Source organism: Strix uralensis, chromosome 3 (assembly GCF_047716275.1).
Source record: "Strix uralensis isolate ZFMK-TIS-50842 chromosome 3, bStrUra1, whole genome shotgun sequence".
Lineage (NCBI taxonomy): Eukaryota > Metazoa > Chordata > Aves > Strigiformes > Strigidae > Strix > Strix uralensis.
The window spans coordinates 41078144-41097946 of NC_133974.1; the positions used below are offsets into that span (position 1 = coordinate 41078144).

The following is a 19803-nucleotide window of genomic DNA, read 5'->3' on the forward strand; positions in this document are numbered from 1 at the left end:
CACATCACATACTGGCACCGAGATCAGGGAAAGGAGCCAGTTTAAAGTCCAAGACAGAACAAGCAGCAGGTTAAAAAATGAAAAATTTCAAAGAATGCAACCTCATTTTCTAAACAGGCAAAATTACGCATACGAGAGCTGTGATGCATAAGCACCCATGGTGGCATTGTATTTAATCTGCCAGAAGACTGCTTATTATGCATTAATTTGGAACAGCACAGGAGTGGCTGGGTGCTAACATGATATCACTTCTTACTTATAATAACTCTTAATATCCCAAAGGAAAAGCTGAGAGGCAGATGATCACAATGGCTGGTATCTTAATTCTACTCCTATCTCAAATTATCACTTAGGCATACACACATTTCTATCAAGTCAGAACAAGGATCTGCAGGTAACAGATTTATCAGGATGCTGGAATTTGGGTAGTGGTCCATCTAGAAATGGTCGTTTTCCTACCCTGGGCAAGTTAACAACAAAAGGTCAAAAAAATGAGGAACAGGAGGAGAGGGACTGAGAACCCTGAGACAGACAAGAGGAATTACAGGCCTTGATAGTTTTGTTTTTATCTTCAGTAACGGACGACCCAAGACGGATGTCTCACAGAGAGTCCCAATTTCTGAGATGCTGAAAATATACTAAAAAGAATCCAAATATTTAAGTAAGCTAGGTTTCAGGAAAGTGAGCAGAAAATACTCTGATACTGTGGTGATGTCCCAAATTCTGAACCGTGATCTCACTAAGTGAATAAAGTTCACCAAGAACTACAGCTTGTCACATGGCTTCTCTGGTATCATAAGCATCAGCATGAGCCACTTAATGCGTGTATCTCTACCAGCTGAAGTTTCAATTACATTTCAACTAAAACTCTCCTGTTAATTTGAAATGGTAAAAAGATCTATTACACAACAGACTTCCATTTAACCAGAAACTGATAGTAAGTTAGAGAAAACAACAGTTCATAATCAAAGGATTACTCTGAAACTGCTTTGAAGTCTCCAGAGCAGATAGCTCAAGTCATTTGGTAAGCAATACTTCTACCCCACAGCACACAGACCCAGACTTGCCGTGTAGTAACTTTTCAGTAATTCACACTGAGACTCACAACTGCAGCCAGCAAACAGCTAAATGCATCCAACAACAAACTCCTCGACCCTGAATGCAAAGATTACACACACACCTTTAGCTCTTCCAATACCTACGTAGTTCCAGCTTGTGGTGCAAGAGCCTACTCTATCTTAGGAACAGATCTCCTTTGATGTGTCATTCAAATCTGAAGGAAGACAAGCACAGCTGTTTGAGTCAGCCACAGCAAATTAAATCAACAGTTTCTTGTCAGTTCTGTATGAAGCAAACCTCCACAACAGGAAACAATACAGCCAGTCTAAGGAAGATTTCTTCGCCTCTGAAGAACTACCTGAGATTTTCATCCACCTCCTCCTCCTGATCTAAAATTCTGACCCACCCACTATTGCTAGTAAATAAAGTTTTCATTTAAACACTCAGATTTAAGTTTATTCATACAAGCAAAAGTTCCACCTGCATATTAAAAACAAACAGATTAGAAGTAAATGTTTTATTCTTCCAACTAAATTCCAGTACTACAAGGGCAGTAAAACAATGATACACTGAAAAATTGCAGCAATAAACATTTGTTAAAGACTGATAGAATAAATAAAAACTACAAAAATGAGAAATCATATAAACCCATTCTTAACCCCCAAAAAAGTCATGGAATACAGAAATGCCCTCCTTCACTATTTCACAGGCAGTACTGTGGGCTATTTGCTTAAAATTGTCCTGGGATTACATTCTAATTTAACTGTGATTACAGCTTTGTTGTAGTGCACAGTTATGAAAACCACACTAACTTCAGTCAGAAGTGTCATTCTACATTTTTATTTACACAACCAGTGAAGGGCAACTTCTAGAACACCAGCTTTAATCCTTTACTTTTTCAAACTTATTAACATAAGAAGCCAAATTGTAATGATACAGCAAATGAGGCCACTGGTATTATTACAGGTAGCAAAGGTCCACATCCAGGTGGTACTGACATCAGGGAGCACTCCAAAACCAGTTGCTGCATAAGAGTGGTTGCCACTGACAAAAGCTTGAAATAACCTGTGTTCACAGGGGGAAAAAGTATGGCATTGCTGCAAGTCTTTACTGGGACAGCTTGCAACAATAAAACAGGGTGTATAGGGCAGCCCACATATGCAGAAAGTGTGATTCATGAAACGTCTGGAAAGAGAAAAAAAAAAAAAAAAAAAGAGTTAATGACGGAGTTGACAAATGCCAGCTCTATCACAAACCTGCTATGGCAGTATCAAAACCTGCTTCAAAACTAAAAACCCAGCACGTTATGGAAGACAGTTTCTAGTTTCTTTTAAACAAAAGCTGAATTTTATCACACATCTTCCTTTCAACCTCAGTCTTCCACATGACAAATTTAAAGTATTTTAACTTGGGGTCTAGCTGAAGCTTAACAACAAACAGTGGCCATTTAAATTATTGAATATTTGGCAATTTAATGCTGCTATAGGAACCAGAAGAAATAGATACTCACAACTGGCAGGCTGTTCTCCATATCGTCGCATGATTTGATCATGCGTGAACTTCACAAATGCGTCATATTGTTCTGCAAGCATGAAGCATTAGAATTGTGAATATATTAAGTTTAACTCAAGCTGAAAAATATTTAAGGCTATGTTTTTATACATACAAATTGTAAGTTAAACACACATCCACTAACAGTAGTTTTAAGTGACTTTACACAGTTCATAGCTGCCATTTCCTTTTCATCCCCAAGAACAACAATGCAGCACATGTTCCCCCTTAATTAAAAGGCTCTCCCTTACAAACTTCTGTAATGGGAAAGACAGCAATATGCTCAAAGAGAATTATGCTGCACATACACAAAGACCTCAATACACCTAACACCTGCTAAGCGTCAGACACTATTCTGAAGTAATCAAGTGTGCCCGTTTCACAGATCCATAGTGGGGGCAGAGTAGTTAAGCAAACATGGCATTAAGGTCAGTGCTAGGGTTGGAAACGTAACTTCTCTCTGCTCCTATCCCTACCAGATGTAAGAAAATTAATTTAACGAAATGGAAACACAGAAGCACAGGAAAGAGACTTGTTACGGAGTTCAAAATTCTTTTTGGTGACCACCAGAAAATAAAAAGCAAACGAAAAACTAAAAGGATGAAATGCTAAGTGTCTAACACTTGACTAATTCCAATCACAAAAGTAGCCACAATAGGAGACATATAGTTGACTGTGAACTTCATGAAAACAGCTACTGTGTGATCTGAAGTGAAATTTAGATATCAAACGTATTAATTTGGCTTTGAACTAAGCATTGTTATTTCCCAGAAAGATTATTCTTTCTATACACACATACATACAAATACATTCGCAATATTTTACTCAGTTTTAATATTGCACTCATCAGCAGGATATCACCTTTCAGAATTAGGAAATTGAACAAGGAGAGTAATATCTACCAGATGCCGCTCCTCTCCATTCCCCTTCCTCCCTTGTGGAAAAATACATTTGCAGCAATGTGGGGTGTTCTGAGAAAAGGGCAAGGTCAAAGAAGGCAATCTTCAACCAAAAATGCAGTTAGATTTGTAGTGGTTCCTAGTCCCACAGGTTTGCCCCATTAAAGTCCCCATCCTCTTGCAGGGATGAGCTTCACCTTTGAAGTAAACAGGGTATCAGTAATCAGCAAGTAGTGCAGCAGCAGCCCAACGTACGGACCTGACCCAAAGATCTAAGGACATTCATCCCTGAGTGAAGGGGCCCAGGGTCACGGCAGCCAGTTCCCCTCTGCCCACAAGCAGGACCTCTGTTTCCCTGCAGTTCTGACTGATGGCTTTTCAGCAGCCATGCGAGGATCTTAGCCAAACAACAAAATAACACAAAGAGCAGATTGAAGGATCTGTTGCCCAGAAACCATTTCCAAAAATAACAGCAACTAGAACTTTTCCTAAAAGTATGGATTAAAGGCCAGAAACCCAACTTGCACACTTTCTTCTTTAAAGGTTTAAGTCAATACACGCAGCTGCTTTGTAGCATCGTTTTTGTTAAAACTACGGCTTTGGAAATGTAAAGAATCCATGGTTACTAAAAATCCTCTTTCTTGTGGTATTCAGATTTGAAAAGCTAAGCAATCCAAAGGTAAGAGCAACCTGCAAAGAGCTGTTTGAAAATTTAAGCGAACGCTTGTAAAGATACTTACACCACTGGCATCCCATCTCATATATGTTCTAACTATTTTAAAACAAAAGGTAGCTAAATGACATGAATACAAATACGATTACTGTACTCTATGGCTTGACCTTTAGTATAAAAAACTGTTTTTCCACAAACAGATTCAAGCTGAAGTTTCACTTAGCCCCTCACACTCCTCTGATTTTAAAACTTGCAAAGCATCTTGCAAACCCAAGTTCATGCTAACACAGCAGTTTCAGGTGTGAGGCAGAAGGGGAAATCAGGGCATTACAGTGATCTAAGTCTTCCATTTATCAAACACTCACTCTGCATGAAAGGCAACTCTGCTCACAAAGGGGAAAGAAAAAAAAAGGCAGTATCTAACTACCTACAAGAAAATCACGATTCAGAAAGGAATGAGGAAAATATCTGAGATTCAAACATTCAGTTAAGTCACGTGAAGAAGCTATTTGATTGAGATTTATTACAGAATTTCCAGTTACATTTCCATTGACTTCACTAGTTTGTAAGAATGAGTATCACCTTACTGTACAAAGTTTAGAAAAAGGATATAATCGTTCTGTCAGCAGAAAAACATAACTGGTCTTCTATATAAGAAATTTCTAAATTCTTTTGGCACCCTCTTTAAATTCCCATATAACGCTGAAAATGTATTATTGGCTTGATATATGGGATGCAGTAACATGATCTTTCTAATGGCTCTTTTGGTGACCACCACTGTAAGAGCAAGTAAACCTAACTCATCTCACTGTGAACCACAACCCCCCAAACAGAAATCACCCCCCTCCCTTCCCAAAATCAGAACCAAAAATGATAATGTCCCCTTTGGGACTGACAGATGGAGTACATGGAAGAAACTTGCCAGAGGGGTTCCTGCTTGTAAAGAACTACAGGTTTGTACTCAGAAAGCGCCTGGAACAAATGTAAATATATCTGGTCTTCAAATGGTTATGATGATCACTGCTAACTGAAATGCATTTCAGAGAATGCAAGAAATGACCCAGTTCCTAACACACATATATCAGAAGAAAAAAGCTCTACAGAGTCCTAATTCATCAGCCTGAAGCAGGTTAAAAAGAAAAACACAGAAATGGAATATTGGGCCCAAGGCAACAGAAGTATTTAGGGCTCTTGTTATAGTTGTAAATAGATGTAGATTTAAGAAGGACTTAGTACAGCAATTTCCTACATAGCCATGGCAGATCAGCAAGCACAGAATATGAACAAGGGCCCAGGTGCAGAGACAATACTATCACAGGCAACCCACAAGCCTGACCCAAGTCTGGTGTCTTTCTACATGGGCACACCTATAGAAGGTTTTATTCCCACACCTGAAGAGATCAGCAAACTTTAATTCTGGTGTGTTTTCAGGTGGGAAGCAGAACAGCCATGGGCATTCAAAAGCAGGTTTGCTGCCAAAGAGTGCAATCAGATGTTCATTATCATCACACTAAATATTAATTTAGACACCAAATCACACTGTGAAGGCACCTACTTCTGAATGTACCAGAATTTAGATCCTCAAATGCTAGCAAGATGCTTAGAAGTAGAGAACTTCAATAACTAAAGAAAGGTCATATTTACAATGCTGACATTCACATGATCCTTATGGAAAGGTAAGTTGGCATCAGGCGCCAAAAATATCAGCTGAATGGTGTGAAATACAACAATTCAACACAGAGCATCAGAAATGCAGCTGAACTACTGCTGCTCAGGCAGATACCAAACACCACTGGCAGCAGTGTAATGGTAAATACTGGGAAGAGAAAGGGAAATGTTAGGTACTGTCATCTTGCCAAATTCCAGAAAAAGGAAGTCAGTTTCCAAGCAGGAAAAAAAAAAAAAAGTCCTTCACAAAGAGCTCTTAAGCCAGCAGAATAGAAAGTCTTTCTGGCAAAAAAAAAAATGAAAAGGAAATGGTCGATTCAGACATGATAGCAAGAGAAAGTTCTATCTGAAATAAATCCACTGGTTCCATTGATTAGTAATACCCAGGAGTCCTAGTTTCTATCCAAGGCAGCATAGAAGAAAAAAATGTATCAAAGAGACTACACATTATTTTTTTCTGTCCTGTATGCAATCTCATTCCTTAATCAGATTAGGTCAGAAAAAAAAACCAGCATAACACAAAAATGAGAAAGTTTCAAGCTTTCAAATTCACCCTAACACATTATTTTGAACTATAATATACCTGCAAGTTTTGTGGTCAAAATTTCTTCATACTCTTCACGGATTTTCTCTTCACGTTCTTTCAGCAAACGTTCACAGATCATTCCAACTTGTCTGAGAGTAAACAGGGGCTGTTCTTTTTTCAATGGTGATGATGCTGCAGATGAAGTACCTAAGATTAAATATTTGGGCATACCAATTTACACTTACAAGTAATTCAGAACCATTTTTATAATCAGTTTTCTTCCCATCTTTTACACTAAAGGAACTTTACAAAACATGTGGAGAAGTCTTTCTCTGCCATTTGAACACTTCTCATTGCTATTAAAGTAAGATTGGACACTCAAAAGGAAGACCTCTACAATGGGCAATACACAGGGGAATCAAAACACCAAAGCGTTACACAAACACTGTGAACACCATTTACATGGCAGTTGCCATTTACAAACTTAAGCTTCTATTTTATGTAAAAATTAGAGTACAGCATATTTGTGCAAAGACAGCTGCTCTGCAAAAGCCTATTACAGTATCAGGGTATGCAGGATGGTCTCCTGAAAACAATGCAAGCTTTGTGTCCTATTGATTCTTAAAATGAGAAGCTACAATCTTCCAGATCAATGCTAGTATTGCCAAAAAAAGCAACAGTAACTGGTGAGAACATGCCATAAACCACCAGATAAGTGTGGGAAATTATCTACTCAGCCTAACAACATATAGCAGAAAGACAGAATTTATTGCCCAAAAAAAAGCAACAGTAACTGGTGAGAAGGTGCCATAAACCACCACATAACTAGGAAAAATTATTTACAGACAGTCTAAAAACACATAGCAGAATTACACAGAATTTTCTGGGTACCTGGCAAAGCTGGTCCAGTAAGGAGAAATGCATGTGGCTGTGCATCAGTAGAACAACAAGGATCTGTCTGTTGGAAACTATTTTCTAAGTGTCTCCTCTTCTGCATGCGTTTATACTCCTGTTTTATGTTGTACAGAATTTGTTCTAAAAGAAAAACAATAAAAAAATTAAGCTTACGATAATTACATTTCAGCATCTCACTTAACTTTATTTCCACTCAAACACCAAACGCTATAGATAATTATCAGACGATAAAAGCTAGACTCTTAACACACAGCCTGCAAAAACAACCATGTCTTACCCAAGACAAACAATGAAACTACCTAAAAGAAAGGTAACTCCAGACTGTTTTCACCAGGAGAACACTAGCAAAAATGTTGTTAGATAAGGTCAGGTATTGGTGTCGGAGTACTACCAGCAAAAACAAACAGCATAAGGTTAAAATTTAGGAACTATCAAGTATACAATATACAGGGATAAAAATTAGGCTATAGAGCTTCTACTAGTTATTCATCATCATCCCTTCATACATTTAATTTACAATCATCTTTCTCCCCAAGACAGCATTTATCATTCATACAGTTGAGGGTAACAAAAGACTCCAGAACAAAACATGTACATGAAACACCATTTCTCTGTGTACAGTTACTGGTATATAGGCAGCAAAATGGAGAGAAAAACACAATTTAGACAGAACATGTATAAAGCAACTACTGCTTAAAATATCAAAGAACTGGAAACCAACAGGCAAAACACAAAAGCCTTCCAAAACATTTTTGACAGCCTCAGATCTATCCAAATAAACACAATGGATGGATCAATAATCTCTTTTAAAGGAGTATGGCAATATGTAGTTCAGCATTTGACTGCACCAAATAAAATACAGCAAGTGCTTTTAATGATCTCATCTGCATTGTAGAATTGCAAGGAAAAAAGTAATCATTGCAGTAAAACTATCAATCCTGTGTGACCTCTCTGAAGTTCCATCTACCAAAATGCTCTCAGGTACATCAGTGCCCTAACTGCATATCCTCTGGCAATGTAAAATATACAAAAAAAAAAGAGGCCATTTTCTATTTTTTGCAGGAGACCTTCACAGAAAGAGACTTCCGAAGACTCTCTCTTAATGAGAATTCTTACTTTCAAATGCTCAAATGCATTTAAAAGAATTTCCCACAGGATCGGCTTCCCCTGAGACTTCTGGACTTTTGGCAAAGACAGCTTTCCAAAACTCACATACATACAAATCCATGTGATCATGTCACAGTTGCAAAGGACTCCACTTAGTACCTTGTTACTTCTGTTCAGCATTTTGCCAATACAATACCATGAAAACTTCTCAATTCACTTTCAGGTTTGTAAACAGTACATTAATGAGGTTCCATGTTTGAACATTTTCTAGTAAACAACTGTGTGAAGCAAGTAACTTCAGCCACCAGCTTATTCAGTCAGTGGCTGAAGCCCATGCTAGACCAAGCAGAAGCAAACATCTGCCAATTCCTAGTTCAGAGGTTTAACTATTGTGGTGGTTCTTCAGTTCCGTAAGTCAGTCTGGGGACTTCCAATTTATGAAAGGAGAGCAAACTGTTTCCGGTCCACAGGAATACCAACATTTTCAGCAAACGAGCTTCTTGTTTGGATTTTGTCTGTTGACTAAGGCCTTGAAGTTTATATCTTTTCAGTCCCATGCCTACAGTGCTTGTACAATTTTCAACTCTGTAAAGGGAGATCAATAACTTGGTTCAAAGAAGCAGCAAATGCAGATGATGTAATAAAGAAGCACAGTAGGGAAATGAAGGAAACTACAAGAAAGTGGGGAAAAAAAGTACTCAAGGGTGGCTGGAGGTTTCATACTTTCTGTAGGACAAGATACACACTACAATGCAGCGTGGTACAGAAATACATAAACCAGGTTAAACCAAAATACAGCCAGGCTTCCAAAATTAAATAGAATCCCATGTAGAATTTGTCACGTGCATACACAAATGCAGCATCCATTGAAGAATGATCCTGCAACAGTTTTACTCAACAGCATTATGATGGTAAAACAATAATTTTCCTCAAAATCAAGTGCTGTTCTAGCTAAAGCAATACTGCATAATTTTGAGTGGGAATCAAATTACCTCATAAGATAACGTCTGTCCTAAAGCACGTCTACACTGTGAGAAATGTGACTGCAAACACTCACACACTGTATTTACATTAACTGAAAAATGTAACAGACCACGTGCATCCTTCACTATGACTACTTGATCTTGGGTATACTTTCCAAATTCTGTATGAACTGCAAAAACATCAGCCAAATTTAGCTTGTAACAGCTTCGATAAAAATCTTCTCTATAGCTCTCCTTTATATTATCTTTTTTGCAGAAACATTCTCAAACCACATTAACCACAGAATCATTAAGAAAGAAAACCTAAAACAGACTGGTCAATGGATAAAACTGCAAGAGTTAAACCAACAATTATCATCCAGGTTTCCTCCGGCCCTAACAACCCCTGCAAATGGGGAATAATTAAGAGAAAATGTTAAAATACCAGCCAGAGAGAAGGAGAAAACACAATATGAGGGGAGAACAAGGAGGGGAGGTGGAAAAATCAGGTACTGACTTTGGGAAAACTTTTAACAACTGGGATAGAAAATTAAGATCTGTGCGCCAATGATACGTGACATATGCCAAATTATATTGAATTGTGGACCCAGAAGTCTCAATGATACTACAGTAATTTCATCATCTTCTAATTTGACAACACTTTTTAACTTGCCATCTTTAAAGTCTTGCTCTGAAGATCAAAAACCTCAAGAAATGCCACTGACAGGTATGTTGGGAGATCCTTGTCCTGACAGAACCACTCTGACAGTTTGCATTACTATAACTTCAGGTAAAGGTATAAAACTAAGCACAGAGGGATGGAAGAGGGGACTATTTAAACATGACAATACACTGTCTACATTGCAAACAGCCACCAGGAGAAAAAAGCCTGATATTTGAAGTCTTAACTGAATACTTGTTGAGCATGTACGTAACATGATTTGGTAAACGGTATTCCTCTATTTAGCCCAACTTACAAAATTTAAGGCACTACTGCTCAGCACAGAGAACTGGACTACAAGCTCTACTTAGTACCATGCTGCTAGCAGGCAAGATGACTGTGAGAATGATTCATCTCATACTTCCCAACTTCCACCATTTGTAAAATGGGGTTTAATAGCCAAGAAACAAGTTTAATGTAGCACTGAACTGTCCAATGACTTCTCACATGAATGATCAGACTAGTAATGCTTCAAATCAAGCAGGCACATTTTTGCAGCAGCAAAGACTGAGTAGACATTTTTATTAACATACAGTGGTATAAAATCTTTGACTGTAAACATAACCACTTCACTGTGAAGTGAAAGGTCAGCTCGCAAATATTTATGACTGATTTCAAATGAAAAGCTGAATGCCAAATTGAATTTTGTCTTTTTTTTTGTTAAACAGTCTAGGAGATTAAGAAAAGTTGTTTAAATGTACCAAGTTACTTCTGGCATTTACAGTTTTGCTTAATAAATCCACAAAAATACATCTGATGAACAAACAATTCTGTTCAAAACAGTTTTTATAACATCTCAGCACTTGAAAGAAGCCACAAAATATTAAGGCAGTGCAAACCAGACAACTTTTTAACACCACCTATGTGGCAGACATCTAACTGTGAAGCCCTTTAAAACTCTGTCCCAGTTAAATTAAGCTTAGAGTTAGCAGATCTCATTCTCCAACCTAGATTTGCTTCCAGAAAACTTTCCTGCCTTTTCAAGCTCGGTTTCTTAACCTCCCTTACTTCCAATTAGCTCTGACTATTCTCTCAGCAGCTGACAACTGAATTAAAATGTGCGTTTAACTGGTGTCAAACACAGGACAAGTTTTTTATGTGTTCCTTGATGTGAAGGCCCAAATTGTCTTTTTTAACAATGACATGCATTTTAATTAACAAACTGTTTTATAGGTAAGAATTTAGAATCCAAAGTGCATTCATTAAAGAAAACCTAATCTGAGCTTCTCTAAGACTATAAAACTGAAGTGAGAACTGGAATCATATATATTAGAACTCCTCAGATATTTTAAATAAAGACTTGCATCCATCTTATAGGCGAAGTTCAAATCAGACATTGTATGTCAGGCAATAAATTCATTTATAAGATGCCAAAAGGAATATATTTAATAAGATCAAACATACATCACTGTGGCCTATCCTCAATTTCTTTTTAATTTCACTATATCCCCCACGCTCAGTGTTTCTACCGGTAAGAGGTACCTCTGAAGGCACAGAGCTAGCTACAGGAAACACCAGGCAGAGGTACTGAAAGTGAAAATTAGGCTTGCTGAATCTAGGGTAGTAGCAAGAAAAAGCCACACTGCTAACACACTGAAATTAATTAGTACTTCATAAATGACATTTCAAATTCAAGATGACTACAAATTCCAGTCAGTTATGCAAGACTGTATTATATGCCCCCATTTCCTCCTTCAGGTTCAAGGCTAAAATAAAGAATGACAAACGAAGACTGCTACTGTCTCACCATGACGACTAAAGGCATGAGGGATTCAGTCAAACATACCTGAATATAATAAAATGCATAGATGCTCCTTTTTTATCTAGAGCTCTGTGTACTAAGAGCATAAAGGTTCATGAAATACTGCATTAAGATAAAGGAGAGCATTCACGCCAGGATTCTTTCAGAATTTCAGATACGATTCGGGGAACCAAGATTTCACATTTCAGCTGCTTTCACACCCAGTGAAGAGAGGATGAAACATGAAGGGGGCAAAACAGAATTCAAGTTTGACATCTGAAATATGATCTGTCACACTAATGGTTACAAAGCCAAATATTCATTTCCAAGGAGTGATGTCGTCCTCTTACTTCCTTTCATTTATGATAAAAAGGCAAGTTATTCTTTCAAAGTTCTGTCATCTAATTACTTCATCCTGACCTGTAATTACCTAGAAATTATGTACAAGGGAAACAGCAGTTCAACTTGAAAAGGTAACAAGGCAAACAATTATTTTCTCCATTTTAATAAGTGCTTATCAACTATGAAGGTGCTGATTGTTTCCCCTGAAGGATTTCTTTCTCTTTTTTTGGCTTGATTTTTAAACTCTCATCTCAGTTCCTGGCTTCTCTCATTTAGCTGAAGGAAACTTTGGCAAAACACGTAGGAAGGTGACTCAATAGGCTGAAATCAGAGTAGCAGTTTTCCTGGCCTGAAATGGAACCTAAAGCTCAGATTTCAGTTTGCAATGTCACCATTCAACATATGCATTCAAACCTGAACCATGCCTGAGATTCCTTTTAAGTGAATCAATCAAATGCTATCCTGATGTCAACTGTATACATCTTCAGGGATTTCAGTCCTGTTAAAGCAAAGCTGCTTCACTAGTCCAAATTTATAACATTTCTATTAGGCAATCACCCTTATTCAACATCTAGTTGATGCTACCACATTCTTAAGTTTCGGTCTCCCCACGGGACTACTGGCATACAATGTTAATTTTAAGAAGCCAGCTTCCCTGGAGGGCAGCACAGCAATGGGTAACAGTACCCTTCACTTTTTATGTCTACTTAACCAGGGAATGCGCAGGCACAGACAGAAATTAAAATAATTCAGATATTCCTTTTACTCCCTTGCTTTGGTCACAGACATCAATCACTCCAGTTACATTTCTTAATTAGGCATGGCCTGTTAGACTTCAATAATAGAATGTATACTTTTGGAAATCATGCTCACCTCAGAGGAGCATGCTCTAAGCCAGAGACAACCCTGATAAGGGGTACATGCTGACACTTCACAGCCAGTGTCTATAGCTACTGACGGACAGAAGCATCTCGTAATGGACTCTGTGGCACAGAGCTGGCCACCTCACGAGATCCAATTAGTCAAGGTCTCGGACTGACGAAGGTTCTGGTTCTCCCACAACAAGCCGGATGCTCACATATGCATTAGCTCATTCTGCAAATGTGTTATTTCAGGAAATCCCAGTTCTCCTGATCAAGGGGGTTGAGGAATGAAAAATAAATCAAGCAATGCAAAATGTATTAGACACAGCAATTAGATCTTTCTCTTCACATAAAAAAAAATGTCACATTGCATTTATCAGACTTCCCACTGAAACAAAAAACTGCTTCAACATTTTATGACATCTACAACCAAGGGTACTTAACATTTATAGTCACCACAGGCATATATATAGAAATTTCTCATATAAATTAAATTATCAAGTCCAGATGCAGCCATTACATGCTTTTTCTTTTTTTCTTAAGGGGTGGGAATGTTTTGTTTTTTAAAATCCTAATGATTTCTGCAATACTGGAACACAATGAGAAACTTGGCATCTCGCCAAGATAATTTAGCAATAAATACATATGTGGATAAATGTTAGCAAAACAGAAATTAAGCGGAAAGAGATGCAGCACTACTAATATGCCACATTCCAAAGACACCAGATCTGTTCAAAGGCAAACCCATACTTGGCCACTGTCTGACCAAGTCTGTCAGACAGAAGTAGTGAAGGTTGCTCAAGAGGGCAACTGAAAGGTCATAGGAGGACAGCCTATAGGGAAGGCTAACAGTTCTTCCTAATCAGAAAGGTCAAAGTAAATTTCTTGCATTACTTTTGAAAATCTGTGCTAATTAGATCAAAATTTTTTCCAGATTATTCTGTGACAGCAAAAGATATACATTAAAGACAAATTCATCTACCTTCTGTTTGCAAAGAGTCCTTCATGAGAGAGGGACTATTACAAGCAACTCCATTTGCCATACAGTTGCCACTAGAGCAGCAAATACCAATTATGCATACTCACTACTAAATACTGCATAAATTCAATAGTTCCCATATTCCATCAAACTTTTGACATTATCTCTGTTTGGACTGCAACCAGTGACCTGAGTTGAAGGACTGTTCTTGGTAACTCCACCCACTACAATTTTTGGTTTGCAACATTAGTTAGTTGCTGGGGAAGTGTTGAGGCAGATGAATGTTTCAGATGGGAGAAAAAACTGCATATGCAGATGCAACAGTTTGCGGATTTTTAAGCGATTTCACATACTGTTTTTAAATACAGCATTCTTTTTGATTCTACAAAGTTCTAGCTGCAAGCTAACCTCTGATTCTGGATGAGGAGTATGGAAGTTCCTCCTCTCAGTTACTATGTATCATGAATTAGGAGATGTAAATCCCTGTGGTCAACATTATCTCTCCCTCCTCCAATTCTTTGGACTGTATTTCCCACCATATAAATATCCAGACATTCAGGCTTTCTAACACTGACCTGCCTTTGAATTTAAAAGACAACTAGTTTATTCATAATTTTGCCCAGAATGTAATATTTAATCAGGGTAAAACAGCAAATAACAGTTCTAAGACATCCAGCAGATAACAGAAAAAATACTTCCATTGCTTCCTCCTTTCACCGTCCAGAATTCATTGAACAGTCTCCCAACAGGACAGCACCCTTAGGACTTCAGAGGAAACCGAACACATACAAGGCATTATGCACAGGCATCCAGACCCAAGTGCAGTTACTCTGATCATACAGAACAGTCTCATTTACATCTAGAAGGTACATGAAAGTAAAACTCGTGTGTAGTATTCAAGTACTTCAAAACTTCTTAAGAGGAGCCACTCTTTCAAAATTGTACCTGTCTTATGCCGGGCAAATATGTTCTGCACTGCTTATAGTGAACACAGTTTTTAAAAACATAATTTTAGATGCAAACAATGGTATCCAAAAATTAGCAATCATACTCAGAGTATGCTCAAGCCAGTAAGCACAATTCTACATAAAGTATAGACAGTAAAGCCACAATTACAGTTGGGCTGCCAAATTCACTGAGAAACTGGAAGTGACCTAACAGCTGTTCAAATAACCACAAAATATTAAAACACTCTTGTGAGAGATAAATTTCATCTTGAATAAGCCTACCCTCTCTCAAACAGACATATCGTTTATTTGTCTATGACCACTCTATAAAGACAGCTGTTTTCTCATCTGACTACCACACTGTATTCTTAGTTCTCAGCACCCCCCTCAACCAATCCATATTCTGCTTCCAGATAATAAGCTTTTGAAATGATTAACCATGTGGTAAGAAATTCTGGTGCTGATATAGTCTCCACTGGGTGAAGTTAAACACTACCAGGGCAGGGTATCATATAGAAGAAAAACACTTAAGCGTTAACTTAAAGTATCAGCATCAGGTTTTCTATCCAGAGCTCTGATTTTGGACGACCATTAATTTTCATTAAATAAAACTCAGACAATTTTTAAGTGCTGGAAACCTAAGCATCACAGTAACACGCTGAGAAAACCGTAAGTGAAGTCAACTGAACTCTGGCTATTGTTACTAAACTTCCCAATATGAAAACCGAACAAAACAGTGACTCAGTTGGGAACACTTCTAAAATCACAGTGGAATTCTTTTCACACACAAAGAAAGATTTATCTGACCCAAATGTAGACATCTACACCAGAAATGGTCACGTAAATTCATTTACAGTGAAGGGAAAGCAATACATATTTCTGCAGCACACTTTGCCTCATCCTAAGTCAGAGCTCTAGAAGAAACCATCTGTTTCTTCCAACTATCAAAAAACCCACAAATTATTAGGTCAGATGTACATTTACAAAATTAGATGAGATGAATCCCGCACAATCTTTCAAGTGGCCCCTTCAAAATGATAAGCTCCATTTTGTTTGCTGATGGTAGAAATGAAATATACACAATGTCATAATATCCCTAAATTCAACTGAAAGTAGAAACTAAACAAGCTGCTTAACAGTCACATTTGCACTAGCACTGTATAAAGATTTTTTTTTTTCTTTTAACAGAAACCATAAAGGGAGCTTTTAAGCAAAACCCCTGTTAATGTGCACAATTTATAAACGCTTCAAGTTTTGTTCGGGAGCATTCAAGTGCTGTAAGAGACATCCTGATTTACTGTCCTTCGCTTTTCATTATATTATACAAATGGCTTACGTGAAACACACCCTTGTCAATACAGAATCACCTTTTCACATGGATTACCACCTGCACCTCTGATTTTCTCAAGAGAAGATAAGGCCTGTGTTTGCTCAACTTCAGTAACATTTTAACTTTTAAGACCTTCAGAATCATTAAGATCAGAGTTTAGGTATTACCTCAAATACTGCTATAGGTTATCTCTGCTGAAAATGTTACTGATTTGTCTCCTTTCAGCAATACACATTTACTGGCCAGACAATATTTATATCAAACATTCATAACCTAAGCTCTCCAAATCCCAAAGAAACAAGCCAAAAGAAATCCCTGCAATGAAGTAACATTTATCTTCTAAAAAGAAGCGAATTAATTCTGATTTTAAACATCTATTTTAAAGTATATGTAATGCCTCACTGTACCAGGGAGTGCCATCCATCACAACTCTCATCCCAGACCGCTGACTCATTCAAGATCTTTTCCTAGAGGTTCAAAAAAAATCAAGGCGCTGATGCCAAGTTTAAGTGCTTTGTATGCCCTCTATATATCTCCTCCATAGCAATTTTTAATTATTTGATTAAAACCTGTAAAAAATGTATTCTACTGCACAGTTTTCAGAATTAAGAACATCGAAACAAGGCACTGTCCTACATGGAGGAGATGGCGATTTGAAAACACAAACTTACTGCTCTGTAATACTAGCAGTAATCCGGGGCCAACTTTTGTCTAAAAGGGAGTACCGAATGCAACGGCAGAAGGAATTCAGCTGCAACAACTGCAGAGGGCTTTTTTCCTGCACACAAAGGACACAGATCCATACCTCAGCGCTACAGCCACTCATGGCTGCGAGCTTAACCGTCCTTAAGTGCATTACTGGAAGCTACCGACTAGACTAACCGTGGCAAGGGCCCATCAATCCTGCGTGCCCAGCCAAAATTCATTCCTTTCTTCTCTCCCTACTCGCTGGTAAAACGAACTCGGTTGATTTTTAATTGACATCAATTACACAAGCAAACCTGAAGCTTTTAGGGCCACCGGTTGACTCATCTCTCACAGGTTAAGAATGTAAAAGGGTTTCGTTCTCGCCCAGCGTCTCCGAGACGAGGAGACTGCCCGATTCCATTTTATCTGCCCTAAAGGCAACTCTCACCCTTGCACACAATCCCTTTCATCGCTCGGTTTTCCTACGAAACTTTAAGGATGCCACAGAATGGCTCAGCCGGGACGGTGGCACGCATTAAGGGACTGGAAGCGGAATTACCCCTTTGTTTTATCTGCTTTTGCCTTTTCCCACTGGCGTTTTGCGGGTGATTGATGACAGGCCGCGCTCCCCGCCCTCCCTCCCGCCCCCCCCTCCTCCCCTCCCCCCGATGTCTGAGCAACGGGAGGAGGTGCCGCCGCCTCGGCTCGGGCAACGCTCGACCCACCGATAATGGCTGCAAAGGATCGATGGGGGCCCCACCGAGAGGGGCTCGGGCGCAGGCCGGGAGCGAGCCCCAGCCCCCGCCCCGCAGACACCACGGTCACCCCCGCCCCCGCCGCCCACGGCGCTTCCGCAGCTTGACTCGCCCCTGCGGCTCTCCTTGCCACAGCCAGGCACCCGTGAAAGAGAGGAAAAAAATGCTCCGTGCCCGTCCCCGACGCGAGGGAAGCCGGCCTCCCCCTTTCCTCGGCACCAGATCAAGCCTCCCCCACCAACGCACTCCCCTTCCCCCGATCGGGTCTCTTTCTCCAGTCTCACCACCACCACCACCCCCCCCGACCCCTTTCCTATGGCCACCCTCCCGCACCGGCTCAACCCGCCCCCCCTTCCTCCCCGTCCCTCCTCCCCCTCTCCTGCTGCAAACGGCCATTTCTATTGTGTCTCCGCCGCGGCGGTGCCAAGCCGAGCAGGGATCGCCCCGGCCCCCGCCAGCCACACAGCCCGACAGAAAATGGCTGGAGGGGGACGCGAGACCCACCCAACCCTGCGCTCTTCTTCCTCGCCCCCCCCTCCCCAGTCGCCTTGCCGGCCCCCTGCCCTGCGCACCCGCCGCCCCCCTCCCCGCCGAGGTCCCCCCGTCGCCGCCCCGCACCCCGCCACCCCCCGGCTGCCGCCGCCCCTGGGGGCTGCCGGGCACGGCGGGGCCGCCTCCCTCACCTGTGGTGAGCCGGGACGACACCTCTCCGAAGGGCGAGGGCTCCATGCGCAGGTATTTCTGCGGGGAGGCGGCGGCGAAGGACGAGGAGGCGGCGGCCGAGGCCGGGGCTGACAATGGCGCACATCGCCTCCGCTTCGGGGACGCCGGGCTCAGCAGCGGGTCGAAATCCAGAGTCCTTTTCAAAGTGGCGCCGCAAGCCATGGCGCGGGGCGGCGGCGGGGCGGAGGAAGGGGGCTCGGAGCGAGGGGCAGGGGAGACGGCGGCGGCGGCGGCAGCCGGCCCTGCCCAGAGGCGCCTTCCCCGCTGTCTGGGGCGGGCTGGCGGGGAGGGAAGGGAGGGCGGCAGGGAAAGGAGGGGGCAGCTGCGTCAGGGCCTCCGCCGCCTCCCTGTCGGCCTCTCTCTGGGGAGCGGCCCCGGCCCCCCCGGCGGCTCCGGCTCGGCCGGCTGGATCCCCGGTCTCGCCGCCCGCCCTGCCCTGCCCTGGCCGGGCCAATTCCGCCCGCGGCCGGTGGCGGGGCGGGAGCTGGGCCGAGGGGCGCGGGGCCGAGCCCGGCTACCCGGTCGGGGGCCGCCGATGACGAGCGATGGCAGTGGGGCCCGGGCGGTGGCGGCGGCGGCGCTCCCCTCTGTGACTCCCACACCAGCAATATGGCGTCAATAACAACGCCGCGGATTCAAAAACCAACCCCCCGCACTGCGCCTGCGCGCCTGGGGCGGTGGTGGCCGCAAAGGCTCACAGGACTCGTGGTTTCCCCGCCCCGGCGCCGCGGCTCGGCGGTGGGGCGCTCGCGGGGGCGGTGGGACTACAAATCCCGGCGTGCCCCGCGCCGGCCGCCCCGGCTTCCGGGTTCTGATTTAAATCCCCCCTCAGAGGCTGCGGTGTGGGGTGCGGGTTAGAGGATGGGGTTGTGGGGATGTGTTGGCGGTGTCTGGGGAAGGGGCGGCGGCGTGTGGGGCTCAGCCCTGGGGGCGGCGGCTGGGCGCCCTCAGCGCTCCGGGGGAGCGGGGCGGCCCTGGGGAAGGGGCGGAGGGAAGCTCCTGTCAGGTCCCGGCTACACAAAGGGGGCGAGAGCCCCGCCGCCTATGTTAGGCCCCGCGGCCTGGCCGGCTGTGGCCGGGGCCCTCCTGTTCCCGGCAAGTGCTGGCCAGGTCCGACAGCAGCTGTACGTGAAATAAAGGCAAAGTGCGTTTAGTGGCCTCCATAATGGAGGCAGAGCAGGGGGCATGCAGGAGTCAGAGGTATGAAGCGGGTGGAGGTGACAGCTAAGGACATAGCAGAAAAGGCCTCACGATGTCGAGAGCTGTATCTTGGTGTAACCAAATGATTTCCTTGCAGTTGCGTAAAGGGCTTTCTTGCTTAAGGAGGGAGGTGAGGGAAGAGGTTCAAAGAGCTA

The 19803-nt window shown here is 41.9% G+C and overlaps 1 protein-coding gene across 4 annotated transcripts; it reads right to left on the bottom strand.

Moving 5' to 3' along the window:
• Positions 1–1561: 1561 nt before the first annotated feature.
• Positions 1562–19071, bottom strand: AKIRIN2 (akirin 2). Of its 4 annotated transcripts, none has more exons than XM_074862028.1 (5): positions 18409–19066; positions 7268–7411; positions 6434–6568; positions 2570–2641; positions 1562–2244 (listed from the first exon to the last, which is right to left on the bottom strand). In XM_074862028.1, the coding sequence occupies exons 1-5, from the start codon at positions 18608–18610 to the stop codon at positions 2234–2236; spliced, it is 564 nt and encodes a 187-aa protein (XP_074718129.1). In that variant the 5' UTR covers positions 18611–19066; the 3' UTR covers positions 1562–2233. The 4 variants fall into 4 exon arrangements, 2 of the variants coding, with proteins under 2 accessions (XP_074718129.1, XP_074718127.1); XM_074862026.1 differs by having other exon boundaries at positions 6434–6583; positions 18409–19064; XR_012628080.1 differs by lacking the exon at positions 1562–2244 and adding an exon at positions 3513–3706 and having other exon boundaries at positions 18409–19071.
• Positions 19072–19803: the final 732 nt, after the last annotated feature.